Source organism: Protomyctophum parallelum (genome assembly GCF_964188405.1).
Source record: "Protomyctophum parallelum genome assembly, chromosome: 3".
NCBI classification, from domain to species: Eukaryota; Metazoa; Chordata; class Actinopteri; order Myctophiformes; family Myctophidae; genus Protomyctophum; species Protomyctophum parallelum.
Window position 1 is genome coordinate 24,265,447 of NC_139698.1, and position 15,896 is coordinate 24,281,342.

A 15,896-nucleotide genomic window follows, 5' to 3' on the forward strand; every position below is an offset into this window, starting at 1 on the left:
ATTCTTCTTATTTATTGGTCCCTCTCATATGACATTTGTACTTTTGTATCTTTTTCTACTGTCTGAATATGTGTCTATATTTGTATGTCTGTTTTTAGAGCACTGAAACAAATTCCAATCAACTCTGTTGACATGGCAATAAAGTATTGAATCTGGAATATTATATTACATGTACACTATATATGGTATACATACATAAACTGTAGATATTGTTTTATATATACAACACACACACACACACACACACACACACACACACACACACACACACACACACACACACACACACACACACTAGTATATAGGCTACAGTATATCGGCAAGACAGAAAAAAGAGTATAGGTCAAAATATTCACACCATCCATGACCAGAGAATGGTCATGGATGTCGGTCCACCAACACAGTGGTATAGAGAATAATTCCCTCTCCAAGGGACTTCCCACAGAATGATTTAATAATAAATAAATGAAATAATAATAAGTAATAATAAGTATTTATTATTATTATTATTATGATATTTATTTTTTTCAGTGGAAAATGGAAAGCAGTCTATCTTTTAGGTCCTTCATTTTGTACAGAGCTACACAATCTAAGAATGTGCTTTAACTCAAACATAAAATACTCCAACCTACTGTATCTATCTTTATTTATTTTTCCTTAACAACTGCCGCATACTTTACAGTTATAGAGTTTATTTGCTCGCGTCATTCCTCACGAAGTGCTATTTCACCGAACGCACACGTCAACACGATGTGAATCTGCTTGTTGTGTGCTGCTGTGTGTCCTGTTCTTGTTATTATTAGAATAATTGCTGGGCTTTTCTCAAATCCTCCAAAACGTCCTATTCCTCTCTAGTGGTCAATGGATTATCAGACCAAACACACAGTCACACACACGCGCACGCACACACACACACAAAAACACACAAACACACAGCAAGCAACTCTGACCTGTGCCGGGCCGTCCCATGATGATGTCCTTGCGCGGGGGTGCAGGGTGCAGGCTCTCCGCTGGGAGGATGAGGGGCAGCAGGGCGGTGGGAGACGGGTGACAGGGCACCGGCTGCTGGACCTCACCTCCGAACGCCGTCCCTCTGTCCCCCGCCTCTCGGCCCCCCGGCGGGCCGGCCACGGGCTGGCAGGGCACGGCGGACGCCGCCGTCGTGACCACGGCGAGGGACAGAGTGTGTAGTAGGCTGGGGTTGGTTGGCGCGGGGGCGGGGGCGCCGGCAGTGGGCAGGGAGGAGGACGGCGGCGGCGGCGGAGAGACCAGCAACAGAGTCTGGGCGGGGTTCCTCAGGAGGACGGCGCCGCTGGCAGCGTTGATGGGAACGGGCACCTGGAGGAGGCCGGCGAGGGGCTGAGGGGGGAGGGGAGCGAGGCCGGCCTCCTTGGAGGCGATGGTCGGCTCCCCTCCGTCTCCTCCTCCTCTCCCCTGGGGCACCTCGGTGAACTTGGCCAACGGAACCTCGGGGTTCCGCACGATGACCGGGGAGTCGCGCAGGGCCTGCTGGGAGACCGGTAGCGCTCGCCGGGACCCCCCCCCTCCCTCCGGGGGGAGGGGAGAGGGGGGCGCGGGCGACACCAGGAGAGGAGGAGGGGGGGACGCGGCCGTGGCAGTGGAGGAGGAGGAGGGGGGCTGAGTGGAGGAGGAGGGGGGCTGAGCGGCGGAGGGGGCGGCGACTCCCCGCGGACGGGGGAAGGTGGGCGCGGCGTGTGGCGCGCACGAGTGCGAGGCGGGCGTCTGTTGCGGAGAGAGCACCCTGAAGGAGCCGCGGAGCTCGCCCTGCTCCGGCTCCGCCTTGGGGGCGTGGTAGTCGTGGTGGTGCGAGGAGGGGGGAGGGGGCGGGGGAGGAGGAGGGCCTACGTCGGGCTTACGTCTGCTCGGGCTCATGGGCACCGTGAACGTCAGGTTGGTGTGAAAGGAGGGCTGGACGCCCGCTGCCTGTCTCTCTCCTCCTCCCGCCGGGACCGGACCTTTGCCTCCCCCCGCCGCCCCGCTGGGCTGCCGGTGTCGGCGGTGGGAGGAGAGCGGGACGGGCGAGGCGGTGATGGGGGAGAAGTTGGCCGGCCGGAAGAGGGGCGACGGCGAGGGCGAGGGGGAGAAGGGCGACTGGTTGGAGATGGGGGAGAAGGACGGCGTGCCGGAGCGCGAGCTCCCCAGCGACACCAGCATGGTGGCGGCCTCGCACTCGTCGAAGTCGAAGCGCGAGGAGAGCTCGTGGGGCAGCAGCAGCGAGGGCAGCGCCAGCCGCGGCCGCGAGTCCCCGCCGCGGCTGCCGCTGCCGGCCTCGCTGCTTTCCCGGGACGTGTCGTCCCAGTCCAGCTCGCTGCTCGCTCTCCCCCGCAGGTCGGAGGGAGTCACCGTGCCCGAGCTGCTCCCCCCGCGCTCCCCTCCCCCTCCCCCTCCGGCCCCCTCCATCTCCTTGGTCCTCATGGAGAGGTGTCGGGAGCAGTAGCCGCGGCGCTGAGACTCCTTCATGCAGCCGTCGCGCGAGCACAGCCTCCGCCACTGCTTGCCGTTGAACTTCTTGCGGATGCCGTTGGGCGTGCACACCACGTCGCCCTTCTTGTACTTCTGCTGCGCCAGGGAGAGGGGGGTCCGCGAGCGCGACGACGCAGAGGAGGTTGACCCCGAGCCGCCGCCGCCGGGCGTCGGAGTCTGTGTGGGCGTGGACTTGGACGACGGCAGGCTGGGCAGGGCCGGGGAGGAGGAGGAGGGAGGCTGGGGGCTGGCCAGGGTGGCCACCACGTGGCCGCCGCGGACCACGGCGAGGTGCGGGGAGGAGGTCGGAGGGTAGCTGGGGGGCTTGGAGAGGATGTGTCGGTGCTGAGGGGTCCCCGTCCTGGGCTTGGGGAGGGTGCCGGCGAGGCCCATGTTGAAGCTGGACACCTCCATGTCCTCGTCCGGCGGCGTGTTCGGCGGCTGCTTCTGCCCCTCGTCGTGGCCGTGGGCTCCTCCTCTGCCAAGCGCCGCGCCCACCGTCGCGCTCGCGGCGGGGTGGGGGATGGGCAGATGCACGTTGCCGTAGCGATGGCCCCCGACCAGCACCACCCCCGGGGGGGAGAAGCCGTGCCCCAGCCTGCCGCCCCCGGCTCCCAGGACGCCCATGCCGATGCTCAGCTGGCACACCTCCCTCTCCACCTCCATCTCCTCCCGACGCTCCCGCTCCTCCCTCTCCCTCTCCCGCTCTCTCTCCTTCTCCCTCCCTCCGTCCAGCTGCGGGACGTCCCAGGGAGGCGTGAGGAGCCTCAGGCTCTGTCTGGACACCCACACCGCCTGGGCTTTGTTGGCTCTCCTCTTCTCCTGCTCTTCCACGCTCCGCCCTCTTCCCACCCCCTCCTCCTCCTCCTCCTCCAGAGTGTCTCTGTCGTCGCGGAGGAGCACGCGGTAGGGGAAGGACACGGCAGGGTGCGGGTCCACCTGGGACACCACCCCCTCCCTGTACACCAGCGGACCCCCGTCCTCCCCCCCGCCGAAAGGCACGCACACCCGGGTGGCCGCGGCCACGGCGGCCGTGCCGGGCGGTGCCGCGTCCAAAATGAACTCCACCGACGCGGAGGAGCCGGCGGCGCTCCCCGTCGTGGAGGAGGCCCCGCCCCCGCCGCGGCGGAAGGGGTACTGCGTCAGCCCCTCCTCCCCCTGGAGCTGGATGTCCACGCTCCCCCCGTTCACCCGGCGCACCACACCGGGCCTAAACACCGGGGACGACGGGGCGGCTCCCCCCGGGGCTCTCTGGGCGCTGTTCCTCCTCAGCCGTCGGGCCAGGACCCTCTGGTTCTTCAGGCCCTTGGCCAGCACCTCTGCCAGACCCTCGCCTGACAGACTGACGTCTCTGGAGAGGGAGTTGAGGAGGAGGGGAGGCGGGAGGTGCGAGGGGCTCTTCCCCCCACGGTGGTTTGGCACCGACGACGTCTCCGTGGCTGACTCCAGGTCAGCGGAGTGTTCGCTGGCCGTATCGGTGGAGGACGAGCGGGTGGAGTGAGACCTCTCCGTTCCCACCTCCCCGCCGCCGTGGGGTTCTGCTGTCCTGGGAGCTCCTCCCACCTCCATGGAGGCGACTCCGGCGAGACGATTGGCGTCTGTGGATTTGCTCTCGTCAACAACCGGTGCCAAAGGCGGATTACCTGAGCTAGAATTATTTCTACTAGTATTACTGCTGCTATTGCTGATACTAGAACTACTGTTGCTACTGTTAGCGGTGGCATTGGTGCCACCACCACCACCACCACCACCACCACCACCACCACCACCACCAGCAGCAGCAGCAGCAGCAGCAGCAGCAGCGGCAGCGGCAGTACTTGCACCGTTACCGTTAGTGTTACTGTCGATGCTACTGCTGATGCTATTGGACATGCTGTTCAAGCTGTTACTCCTACTGTTACTTTGACTCGTGTCACTGTAGTAACTGTTGTGCGTTGTGGGCCCGGCGGCCAGGATGCTAGCATTAGCGCTGCTGGCAAAGTGCTCATAGGTGTACTTCTTCTTGGGGACGCGGGCTTTGAAGGTGGCCGTCTTCCGGCTGGACACCGAGACGGAGCCCGGGCTGTGATTGGCGGACAGGTGATTGGCGGGGGGAGGCGCGGCCGCCGCAGACGGCGACACCGGGCTGGGGTTTGAGGTAGGCGTGGCTATGGAATGGTCTGAAGGGGCGCTGCTGTCGCCGTTGGTCCCCGCCGTCGTCTTCTTCTTCTCTCCGTCCTCCTCCTCTTTTTTCTCCGTCTTCTCCTCCTCACTCTTCTTCACGACGTCTTTCGCTGCGGACGTCTTCCTGAGCTCCTCGGAAGTCTCCTCCTTCTTCTTCGGCGCGTCGCTGTTTGCGACGACCGCCTCTTTCAGGGAGCCGACGGTGGGGGGGGCCTCCGCAGCGGGGGTGGTGGGCGGGGAGGGTTTGGAGGGGGGCGCGTGCTGCAGGCCTTTGGCGGTGGGGGGGGTCTCCCTCCTGACTCTGTCTCTCCTCATGGCGTCTTTCTCCGGCGCCGCCTGGGAGCCCCCTCCTCTCCTCCTGCTCCCCCGGGCCCTGGCGGACGACGGCGGCGAGCGGCCTCCGTGTTTCTTCAACGGCCTCATGCCTTTTCTTTTATTCTGTTTCCGCTTTTATTCGAGTGACTTTCGCCGTGCTCCTTTTCTTTACCTTTCTAAGGCACCCCTTCTATCTTTCCACCTCTTTCTGTCTCTCTTGGGCCTGATTCGCCGTCCTTGTTCCTTCCTCCGTACTGTGGGCTGAAGAAGGAGGAATAGAGAAACAGAAAGAAGGGAGAGAGAGAGGGGGGGGGGGGGTGTATTAGACAGGTGGTCATTTATTATGTTCATCATCAGAAATGGCTGAGATTAGAAATGATGTCATAGCTGGAAGTCTGCGCAGCACTGCACTCAGCCTCACACGCACTGCCTCGTATGTGTGTGTGTGTGTGTGTGTGTGTGTGTGCGTGTGTGCACTTGTGTTTTTTTGTACACACTAACTCCATACATCAGTGATTCATTCCAAAATGAGGCGACCACCATATTTCTTCTCCCTTTGACACGCCCTCCTACTAAATGGATTGTTGCCGTGAAAAGTTAAACACGGCGGGGGTGATATTATTATATTCCTAAAATCCTGAGTCATGATTCAGATAGAAAGCCCTTTCCTTATGAAACAGCATCTGTATGTATGTAGATAGAGTCATGATTCAGATATAGAGATAGATTCAGATATAGAAAGCCCTTTCCTTATGAAACAGCATCTGTATGTATGTAAAACGACTACATATTGATGTATTAAAAGAAACCAAACACAGTAAACTTCTGTGTTAATTCATCTCCGAAAACACTAAACTCACCGGGGAGAGATTTAAATGAACATTGAGGATGTTACTGTGCAAATATAATAATATTAAAAGCTGCACTATGTAAACTTTGCTCTTCTACCCTGGATTTGAACCCGGGTCTCTGCACATAGGCAAGTCCTGACGGTTTTACCTTTGAGCTAATAGAGCCTGCCTGCTTGCTCGGGGTATATATTTCATCTTGACCTTCAGGTCAACATTTGGGTCAAACCAGAAACAGGATCGTGTCAAAGGTCATGTCTCACCTATAGACACAGGGTCAAAGGTCATGTCTCACCTATAGACACAGGGTCAAAGGTCATGTCTCACCTATAGACACAGGGTCAAAGGTCATGTCTCACCTATAGACACAGGGTCTAAATGTTTCAATAGAAGAGCAGGGAGAAAAATACAAGTTATATCGTATTAACATACTTTACCATACAGATTGTATAAGTTATATCGTATTACTGTTAACATACTCGAACCATACAGATTGGACAAAATTACATTGTGTAGCATGAAACAAGAACACTGCAATGAAAAAGCATTTCAGTTAATTATGTCAACAGCAAATTTGCCTAATTTAAGGTTTAAATAAAGACATTTTAAGTTAAAGGTGAAAAGAGAAGGCACATGGAGAAAAGGCTGCAGGACAATTAGATGAAAATATATTACATTGTTAGAAGTCTGCGCATGACTCCACTTTCCGAGCCAGAACACATGCAAAGATGTGTGCGTACACATCGAAAACACTTCAAAGCGAAATGACTCCATGCGCATCACACTACCCACAAAATGCACACACACACACACACACACACACACACACACACACACACACACACACACACACACACACACACACACACACACACACACACACACACACACACACACACACACACACACACACACACACACACACACATTGATATAGCGTATACTATGCAGGTCACCTGATCTTCTCTCCCTAACCCCTCCAGTATAACTGTTACTGTTGACATGCTGAATGACAGGGCACCTTTCTCTGTTCTCACACCACGCTGTATACAGTCCACATACTGTACTACTGTGCCATACATACTGTACATGCTACTGTATGTAACAGGTCTGGAGGTGACCGCTGAGAGGTCCCACAGAGATTGAGAGACATAGAGAGAGACATAAAGAGAGAGAGAGAGAGAGAGAGAGAGAGTACATGCAGCTGTTTGGCCGTTCAAACAGGCCTTCGCTGTGTAGTCACTAGTCACTGGCAGTGTTGATTTCGTCGACTAAGACTACCCTTTTCCACTGACGAAAACTAAATGGAAACTAAATGAAAACTAAGCTATGATGACTACAACTAAATATACTGACAATTTTGTCAACAAATAAAAACTAGACTAAAATGTTAGGAGGGGACTAGTGGACAAGAGATCCAGTATAAGTCATTTTACACTTGGTTGCGACGCGTTGTGAGCTCGTAGATCTGCTATTTTCAGCAAGTGTAAAATCAGTCATTGCGACGACATCGAGGCCCGCCAAAATACATTTTAGTCGACTAAATCAACTGTAGACTTAGTCGACTAAAATCTTGTGATATTTAGTTGACTAAAACTGGACTAACACTAGAACATTCCAGGTGACTAAAATGTGACTAAAACTAAAATTAAAATTTGCTGGCAAAAACAACACTGCTATAGTCACTGGGAATTTCCACGGTCTTTGTGGCGCGAACACGAAGGCCTCTCTCTCCCTCTCTCTTCTCTTTCTTCCACTCTATTCTCCAGCATCTCTCAATTCTTTCCCGGTCTGGTTTTCTTTACGTCTGTCCGTCCCTCCTCTTCCCATGTCACACGGCGGATGTTTTGGAGGAGGAGGAGGGGTTGGGAAAGAAAAAGGCAACAAATTTAGAATAATCTTCCGTGTTGTAATGTGCTCAAACTGGGAGAAATTAAAAGGCTGGCACAGGATGAGGCGTGCTGCTCACTGAGGCAAAACAACAAAGAGTAGGAAACTGTGGCACACTATCGCACACGCACACGCACACACACACACACACAGCTACACGTACAGTCACAAACATGTTGTTTACACACACATTCATACGCATGGAAAAACAAAGAACTGTACAAACACAACAGTCATATCAAGACTAGCATACACACACACACACACACACACATACCCGTGTGCACACGCACGCGCACACACACACACACACACACAAACATGCATACTCACACACACACACACACACACACGCACCAGCACATCCTGTCCTGGACAGAGGAAAAGTTTGTCACACATCACGCATTAGCCTACACACCCTGCAGTGACCATGTGTTTTTAACTGTTTGTTTGCAGGGACAAAAACAGCAGCCAATGAAAACTAGTCACGGCCCGCTGCCACTTCCTGCCGTGCGCCATAACATGTCTTCCTGTTTCGTGCATCAACTCCCAAAGTCATTCTGTCACTCATCATTCAAAGGTTCCATTAAAGACCTCTGCCCTCACACACACACACACACACACACACACACACACACACGTAGGGCTGTCGTTACCATGTGTACTTATTTGTGTACTTACACTACATAAATAATTGCAATTAAGGATTTCATTGTGTTTATAGCATTGAACAAACACATTTATAAAAGTCTGTTCGCTTTTAGCATTCGTATAAGCAAAGATTGCACAGGGCAGATATAATGAATAGTTTAAATAAGAAATTACTGACATTTAATACCTTCAAAACTTGTCGTAGATCTGTTATTTCCTGTTTAAAATAAATGCATGAACAATAATTATCTTGATTATGATTATATCAAATAATTGTGATCAGGTGATTATGTAATAATTATGACAGGCCAACACGCACGCGCACGCGCATGCACACACACACACACACACACACGTGCGCGCACACACACACACACGCACACACGCACAGTATGAAAACTGGTGGACAGTATGGGACATACGTAGCCAATAGGAAAATTAAAAGCGACATTTGGACAGGAGACAGTGTAGGAGAGACAGACAGTTGGACAGGAGACAGTGTCGGAGAGACAGACATTTGGACAGGAGACAGTGTCGGAGAGACAGACATTTGGACAGGAGACAGTGTAGGAGAGACAGACATTTGGACAGGAGACAGTGTAGGAGAGACAGACATTTGGACAGGAGACAGCGTAGGAGAGACAGACAGTTGGACAGGAGACAGTGTAGGAGAGACAGACATTTGAACAGGAGACAGTGTAGGAGAGACAGACAGTTGGACAGGAGACAGCGTAGGAGAGACAGACATTTGGACAGGAGACAGTGTAGGAGAGACAGACAGTTGGACAGGAGACAGTGTAGGAGAGACAGACATTTGGACAGGAGACAGTGTAGTAGGAGAGACAGACATTTGGACAGGAGACAGTGTAGGAGAGACAGACATTTGGACAGGAGACAGCGTAGGAGAGACAGACAGTTGGACAGGAGACAGCATAGGAGAGACAGACATTTGGACAGGAGACAGCGTAGGAGAGACAGACATTTGGACAGGAGACAGTGTAGGAGAGACAGACATTTGGAAAGGAGACAGTGTAGGAGAGACAGACATTTGGACAGGAGACAGCGTAGGAGACAGACAGTAGGACAGTTGAGAGGGAGACAATGTACTGTATAGGAGACACCATCCTCAACACCATCCTTGAGCTTAGCCTTGAGCACCAACATTTGTTTCGATGTTCGAATTCAAACTAGAAGTGAAAACCAGGGAGACCGCTGAGGAATGATCTCTGCATACTTCACTCCCACTTAGGCAGGCCCAAGGAAAATTCTCTCTTCCTGACCTTACTTTTTTTCCCTCCGGTAAATTCCATGTCCTGACGAGGTAGCAAGCCAGACGGAATTATTACAGCACTGAAGTTTCTCCATCACAGACAAAGGGAGGGAGCTACAGGAATGCACAGTCATACGACTATGAGTACAAGTACCAGTACCAGTGTTGCCAAGAGGCGTTCACTTCTTGTGATTTTTGCTAGTTGACTAGTTTACGAGTCGACTAGTTGTTTAACGAGGCCTACCTATTATGTAAAGAAAACTGGGTCAACTGCTAACTAGTACCAACAAGGTCGACTATAGTGGATTTACTAGTCGACTAGTTGAATAGTCGACTAGTTGCTTAAAGCCCTGCAAGTCGCTTGTAAATATTGGTAGTGTTGCGGGTTGCCGTTTTTAGGGGCTTGTTTCTAAAGTGTAGTTGCTTATTTGGGCTTCCTTGCTAATGCTGTTTAAATCCTGGGGCTCTCAAACGTTTCCATGCCAAGGACCCCCAAATTTAAATGTATTTGTCCGCAGACCCATTTGAAAATGGGTGCCCATAGTCGCTTCTTTTGGGCTTGTTTTTGTAAGACCTCACGACCGCTTGTTTCTCTTGCAGAATCTGGCAACACTGCCTAAGTTAGTCCCCATTGATGACAGTGCGGTCACAGTGCTGGCTGAAGCCTGTAATGGGAATGTGAGGACTTCATAGTTCAACTGTAGACCTCACAATGTACCGTATGGAGGAGCTGCACACAGACAGACCTACTGACTGACTGGCTACGATCTGATGTAAGCCCAGAAAAATGTGTTTGGTCATGGCCATGGCCTCCAAAAATGCCATTGGCTTTGGCTGATAAGCAGGCTGCAATGTGCGCACGTGTGTGTGTGTGTGTGTGTGTGTGTGTGTGTGTGTGTGTGTGTGTGTGGTCAACTGGTCATGTATAGATGTTCAGCTGTATTTCACATTCTGCTCCAACACAATTATTCTACGTAACTTTTCAAGGAATCTGGACAGGGTACCTAGATAAAACCTAGACTCTTTAGAATTAAATAAGGGCTAGTTCTGTCGTGGTTATGAAGACATGCATTTGGTAGATGGCAATCTTATACCCCCAGGTCTAAATCAGTTCAACATGGAAAACATGTTTTTTTTTGTTTAGTAGTCCCTTGATTATTGGAAGGAAATAATATTAATATTAGTATTAGTATTAATATTCATATTCATAATTAATTCATGTAAATAAAACGAATCTCCCAACAATGTGATTTGAGCTCAGTTGAATTGAACTACTTAAATAATTCTAAAGATAAGATTATAATGTAACTTCAAAATATTATGTCAAACACCTAGCAAAAACCCCAAGGCTTTGTTTTAAAGTGGACTGGACAATTCTGTTTCAGAATAGGCTATTTTAATGTAATTGTGAGGTAACATATTTTGTCTCGTGACCTGAAATCGTATCAGACTAACGTCATTCTATCTTGCACATCGATGTGAAACACCGGCACTGATTCGTCATTTAGAAAATGTGAATTAAAAAGGGTGAGGGGGAAGAAAGCCTGGAACTTTCAGCGCGAGCAGAGGACGCTGCACGACAGAGACGCTATTACAAAGTTTGTGTCGTGGGCTCTCCGTCAGAATGAGCAGAGGCCAGTTCAGTCATACTTGATCAAAATGGGGGAGAAGGGGCCAGATGTTTGAAGGAAGAGAATCAAGAGATACACACTGGACTGCACTTGCATTCTCGATACATCTTCGATGTCGTGGCAGAAACCTTGTATGTCCATATTTATTTTGTCCCGTAAATGAGTGCACTACTTTGTCACAAGGGTGTCATATAAAAGCAGGGAAACGTGCAATGCAGCACATTGTGAGGCGTGTAGATTGACTATTTTCACTATTTAAAAAAATAATAATAATAGAAAAAGAGGAATGGTTTTGGACATACAAGGTTTCCACCCGCCTGCAACGACATCATGGACGTTGAGTGGTTCCATGGCGTTAGTGTGGAGCCCTCCTTTAACAGCACAAGGACACTTTCACACAGTAAACACACACACGTGAGAAGTAAAACACAGTAACATTATACACACAGCTACACTGTGCAGTCTAACTCACACACACACACACACACACACACACACACACACACACACACACACACACACACACAGATTCCCTTTGCATTATATTGTCTACACACTCTCACGAGAAAATAATCGACAACTCATGCAAAGTATCACTGCATTGGGGGGGGGGGAAAGCAATGATGTCGTTATCTCAGATTATAAGAATGGAACCCGTTTTGCTTGCATACAAACGTTATTAGGGTCAAGGGATTCTATAGTCACACTGAGAGCATAAACACACACACACACAAGCACTCACAATCAGAAGACTGGATACACAGACATATACGACATCCACATTACAGACAGATAGACAGACAGCCATCCCTGATTTACACATCGGCCCATGCCGGTGTTGTGTGTGCTGAAAATAGCCGATCTACAAGCTCACATCCGCGACACGGATGTGAGGGCACACAACCCACAACACCGGCATATGACGGAGCATAAATTCGGCAACACACACGCACACGCAGTACACACACACACACACACACACACACACACACACACACACACACACACACACACACACACACACACAGGGGTCACTCATAAGGAAATCTCATCTCAATGTCAATGCCAGAGGAAGCAGCAGTTGTACGGTGATGGTGGGGAGAGTAAACATCAATGCTTCTGTTACACTGCAATTTATTACTACTCTACTCCACCATCATAAACCAGCAGCACAATGCCAGCTTATTGAACCCCCGCGCCAAGCATGCAACCTATGCCCCACTGCACCATGGCACTATGTGTGTGTGTGTGTGTGTGTGTGTGTGTGTGTGTGTGTGTGCGTGCGTGCGATCTCGCTGACACACATATATGATCCAGTAATACATACAAGTCCATAATGTACGTGATTTACTTTTTTTTGGGGTTATGTCTACCTTGTTCGACGCAGCACTTCTTGCGTGTGTGTGTGTGCGTGTGTGTGTTTACCAGGCACACTGCAGCTCATCCCTCTCCTAGAAGCGTTTTATGGGGTGTCTGTGCGGGCGCAAGGGCTGCAGTGAGTGGGGGGATAGAGATGAGGAGAGGAGAGGAAAAGGAGAGGAGAATGGATACAAATACAACACTACAGGCTGGTGGTAGAACCAAGAGAAACCCAAGTGGTCGGCCATGGTGTCGTAGCCCATACCGTGGCCTTTCTAGCGATGTGGCAGGGCGGCTTTTTACCCTTAACTGGGTCACCGGGGAACACACGCACACATGAAACCGCGAAAAAAGGGAAGAAAAGCACTCTCACACACACAGTCACACACACAGACTTTGGTTTTGCTCACTGCAAGTGAGTGGGATGCGATCTCATGATGACATGCCATGTATGACGAGAGCAAAGAAAACATTTTCGTCTTATTTTTTGTGTAGTGAGAGAGAGGGTACGATACTACGCATCGTACCCTCATATGTGTGTGTGTGTGCGCATGTGTGTGAGTGCAGTGTTCGCAAAACTGTATAGAGAACATCCGTTGTAATGTAGTATGAATAAGGCAGCTGTTTGCCGACCGAGCGTTTCTGACTACACATTATTATTTATAAAAATAAAATTCAATAAATATATTGAGGCCTGGGCCATTGTGCACCGTGGCCTGTATATCGACCAGGTGGCATCAGCATAGATCAGAGGGTCCCGGTTTTGGACCAAATGGCAGGAGACTGCCACCGTACGCAAACATCAACGATCAGCTTCTTTATAAAGAGATCATGCAAAAGAGCTCGAGGTCCATCGGGGCTAAATTCACTATACATGCATGCGTTTACTCAACTGTATCTGCAGAATAGATTGGACCAAAAAAAAGTGGATGTCACTCAGAAAAAAGAAACATCAATTTATGATCTCTGGAGAGAGATGATGTAAAAAGAAAATCATAGTCTGTCTTCAAAACTATATCGAAGATGCACTGATTTTAAAAGCAGTTTTGGAATGCAAGGTAAAGGGACGACACAGGTCTTTCTTTCTGCCTTGTCAGTATGTGCCTCTCTCTATTGGTGCTGTAACATACTATAAGACAATGTCAGGCTATAGTATTTGCTCTGTGTGTGTGTGTGTGTGTGTGTGTGTGTGTGTGTGTGTGTGTGTGTGTGTGTGTGTGTGTGTGTGTGTGTGTGTGTGTGTGTGTGTGTGTGTGTGCGTGCGTGCGTGCGTGCGTGCGTGCGCGCGCGCGCTCGGAAAAAGCAAAAAAATAAAAACACTAAACTGTTGGTATCGCCTACCAAAATCAGACAGGCCTAATAATTATTCTGCATTATGCATACGGTGTTTAACATGTAATTATCTATACGAGCCCCCGACGATCCATCCATCATCCTGGCGAACCATAAAATAAGGCTCCGTTCATCCACAGCTGCTGTCACGAAAAAGTTGAACAAAAGAGGTCGAGCTCTCGGGTTTTTTTCCCCCCGTTCTTCTTTTTCGTTTCGCTCTAGTAAGCAGCTCGGTAACGTTAGTAGTAGTAGTCGTAGTAGAAGTATAGTAGTAGTAGTAGTACGCTACGCCAGAGTCCTGAATGATAATGACAACGTCAGTGCCCGTCCAGAAGGAAAAGGGACGCGGCGTTCTGGTGCCTCAGTTGTTTTTGTCAATGTTGGGTTTTTTTAAGTTATTTTTTGCTTCTAATGCATTTCATACACATTGAATGAAAACAACTGAACTACCACGGTGAACAATATTATTATTAATATATATGACTGTCACTCACTGCACGAAAGGGGGATCGAGGCTGCAAAACCAACGGTCGATTATTATTTCCCAACGGCAGCACAACATTTCTGCACGAACTACGCTCGGTACGTTGTGGTACGGCGAGTAACGTACACAGCATCGTAAAATAAACCAGAAATTACCGTAAATTGAACGCTGCATGTTCGGCAGACTTTAACCGAACATTAGACAAAGTTTTTAGGCTGTACAGTGAGTACACCCTCCTCCTCCTCCTTCTGCTAGATCAAGATCTCTTCCTCGGCGGTGTCATTCCATTTCTTTGCACGCAATCATACCAAAACGGTCCCAAAACCGACCGCTGGCAGACAGTAGGTTATATTTTATAATATCATCAGCCCTAGCTGTTGCTAGAGAGAGAGAAAAAAAAGGGGGGGGGGGGGGGAGAAATCAAGTCACTAACGTTTGCTGCTGCTATTCCGAAGTTTCAACTCACCAGAATACAAACTGCTCCTGCTTTCTTTCACTTGGTCAGAGAAAGATGCACGTCGGTCGCATCTGTGCAGAGTCTGCAGAGTCTGCAGACATCCCTCTGCTGCCTGTCGGCCACAACTGGACGCTCCAACCCGGTACTTTACTTTTCCTCCGTGGATCATCTCTCTCTCTCTCTCTCTCTCTCTCTCTCTCTCGCTCTTCCCCCACAGCAGCAACTCAAACGGGATAAAAAAAACTATCAGTCTCTTTTCCACTATAGTCACAAAATGGTGAATGAACCACTAACAGCTGGGAGATCCGACCAATCAGGGATCGGTGACAGGTACAGTAGCCAATCGGGCGAACGGAGGGCGTGGCGACGCCTCTAAGTCCCCTTGACTGAGGGGAGCATCTGACCAATGGGTGAAGGGCGCAGGGCCGAACCGGTACACCGTCCCAAACTTTACAGTATCCAATGAGGACGCCGGGAACCATAGGAACAGTATGGGGGCGGGTCGAAAGTCAGTGAGAGCCAATAGAAAGGCACAAATCAGCCCCCTTCTAAAAAGGAGCATGTTTACCATAATTGACAGCGTAAGTGCATCCTTGCTTGGGGTTCATAGGGATAATGCATTGCTCATTGTGGTACTTGCTGCAACCCCGGGGTTTACGTTCTTCTACTGCACGATAATGTACTTTTGAAACTTCTATTATAATGTTCCAAGTGAGTGGAGTTTCGTTTATTTCATTTCTAAACAAGCTGCTATAAGTACAAGCAGGAAAACAGCAGACACAAACGCAGTTAAATTATAATACGCTTCGATGATATATTTTTTTTAGTGTTCCGTTGCTACTAGTCTCTCTCTCTATTTCTCTCACTTTCCCTCTCGCTCTCTTTTCTCTCAGCAACAGACCCTCACTTCGCAGCATCCGACCAATCACGGCGCAGAGTGCCGCTCGCTCTGACGTGGGCAATTACTCCGCCCCGCCCCCTCCCATAGAAAGTGAACCGGCGATTTCGGCTG

General features: G+C 50.3%; 1 protein-coding gene across 1 annotated transcript in view; it reads right to left on the reverse strand.

The window, feature by feature from the left end:
* The window catches only part of cicb (capicua transcriptional repressor b), a 70,354-nt gene extending 55,278 nt beyond the window's left edge, over positions 1 to 15,076 (reverse strand). Inside the window, exons 1-2 of the mRNA XM_083760415.1 lie at positions 14,894 to 15,076; positions 951 to 5,223 (exon numbers count right to left, since the gene is read on the reverse strand). Coding sequence (XP_083616541.1) covers positions 951 to 5,070 — 4,120 coding nt within the window. The 5' untranslated portion in view covers positions 5,071 to 5,223; positions 14,894 to 15,076. The remainder of the gene's footprint in view (positions 1 to 950; positions 5,224 to 14,893) is intronic.
* Between the last annotated feature and the right edge of the window lie 820 nt (positions 15,077 to 15,896).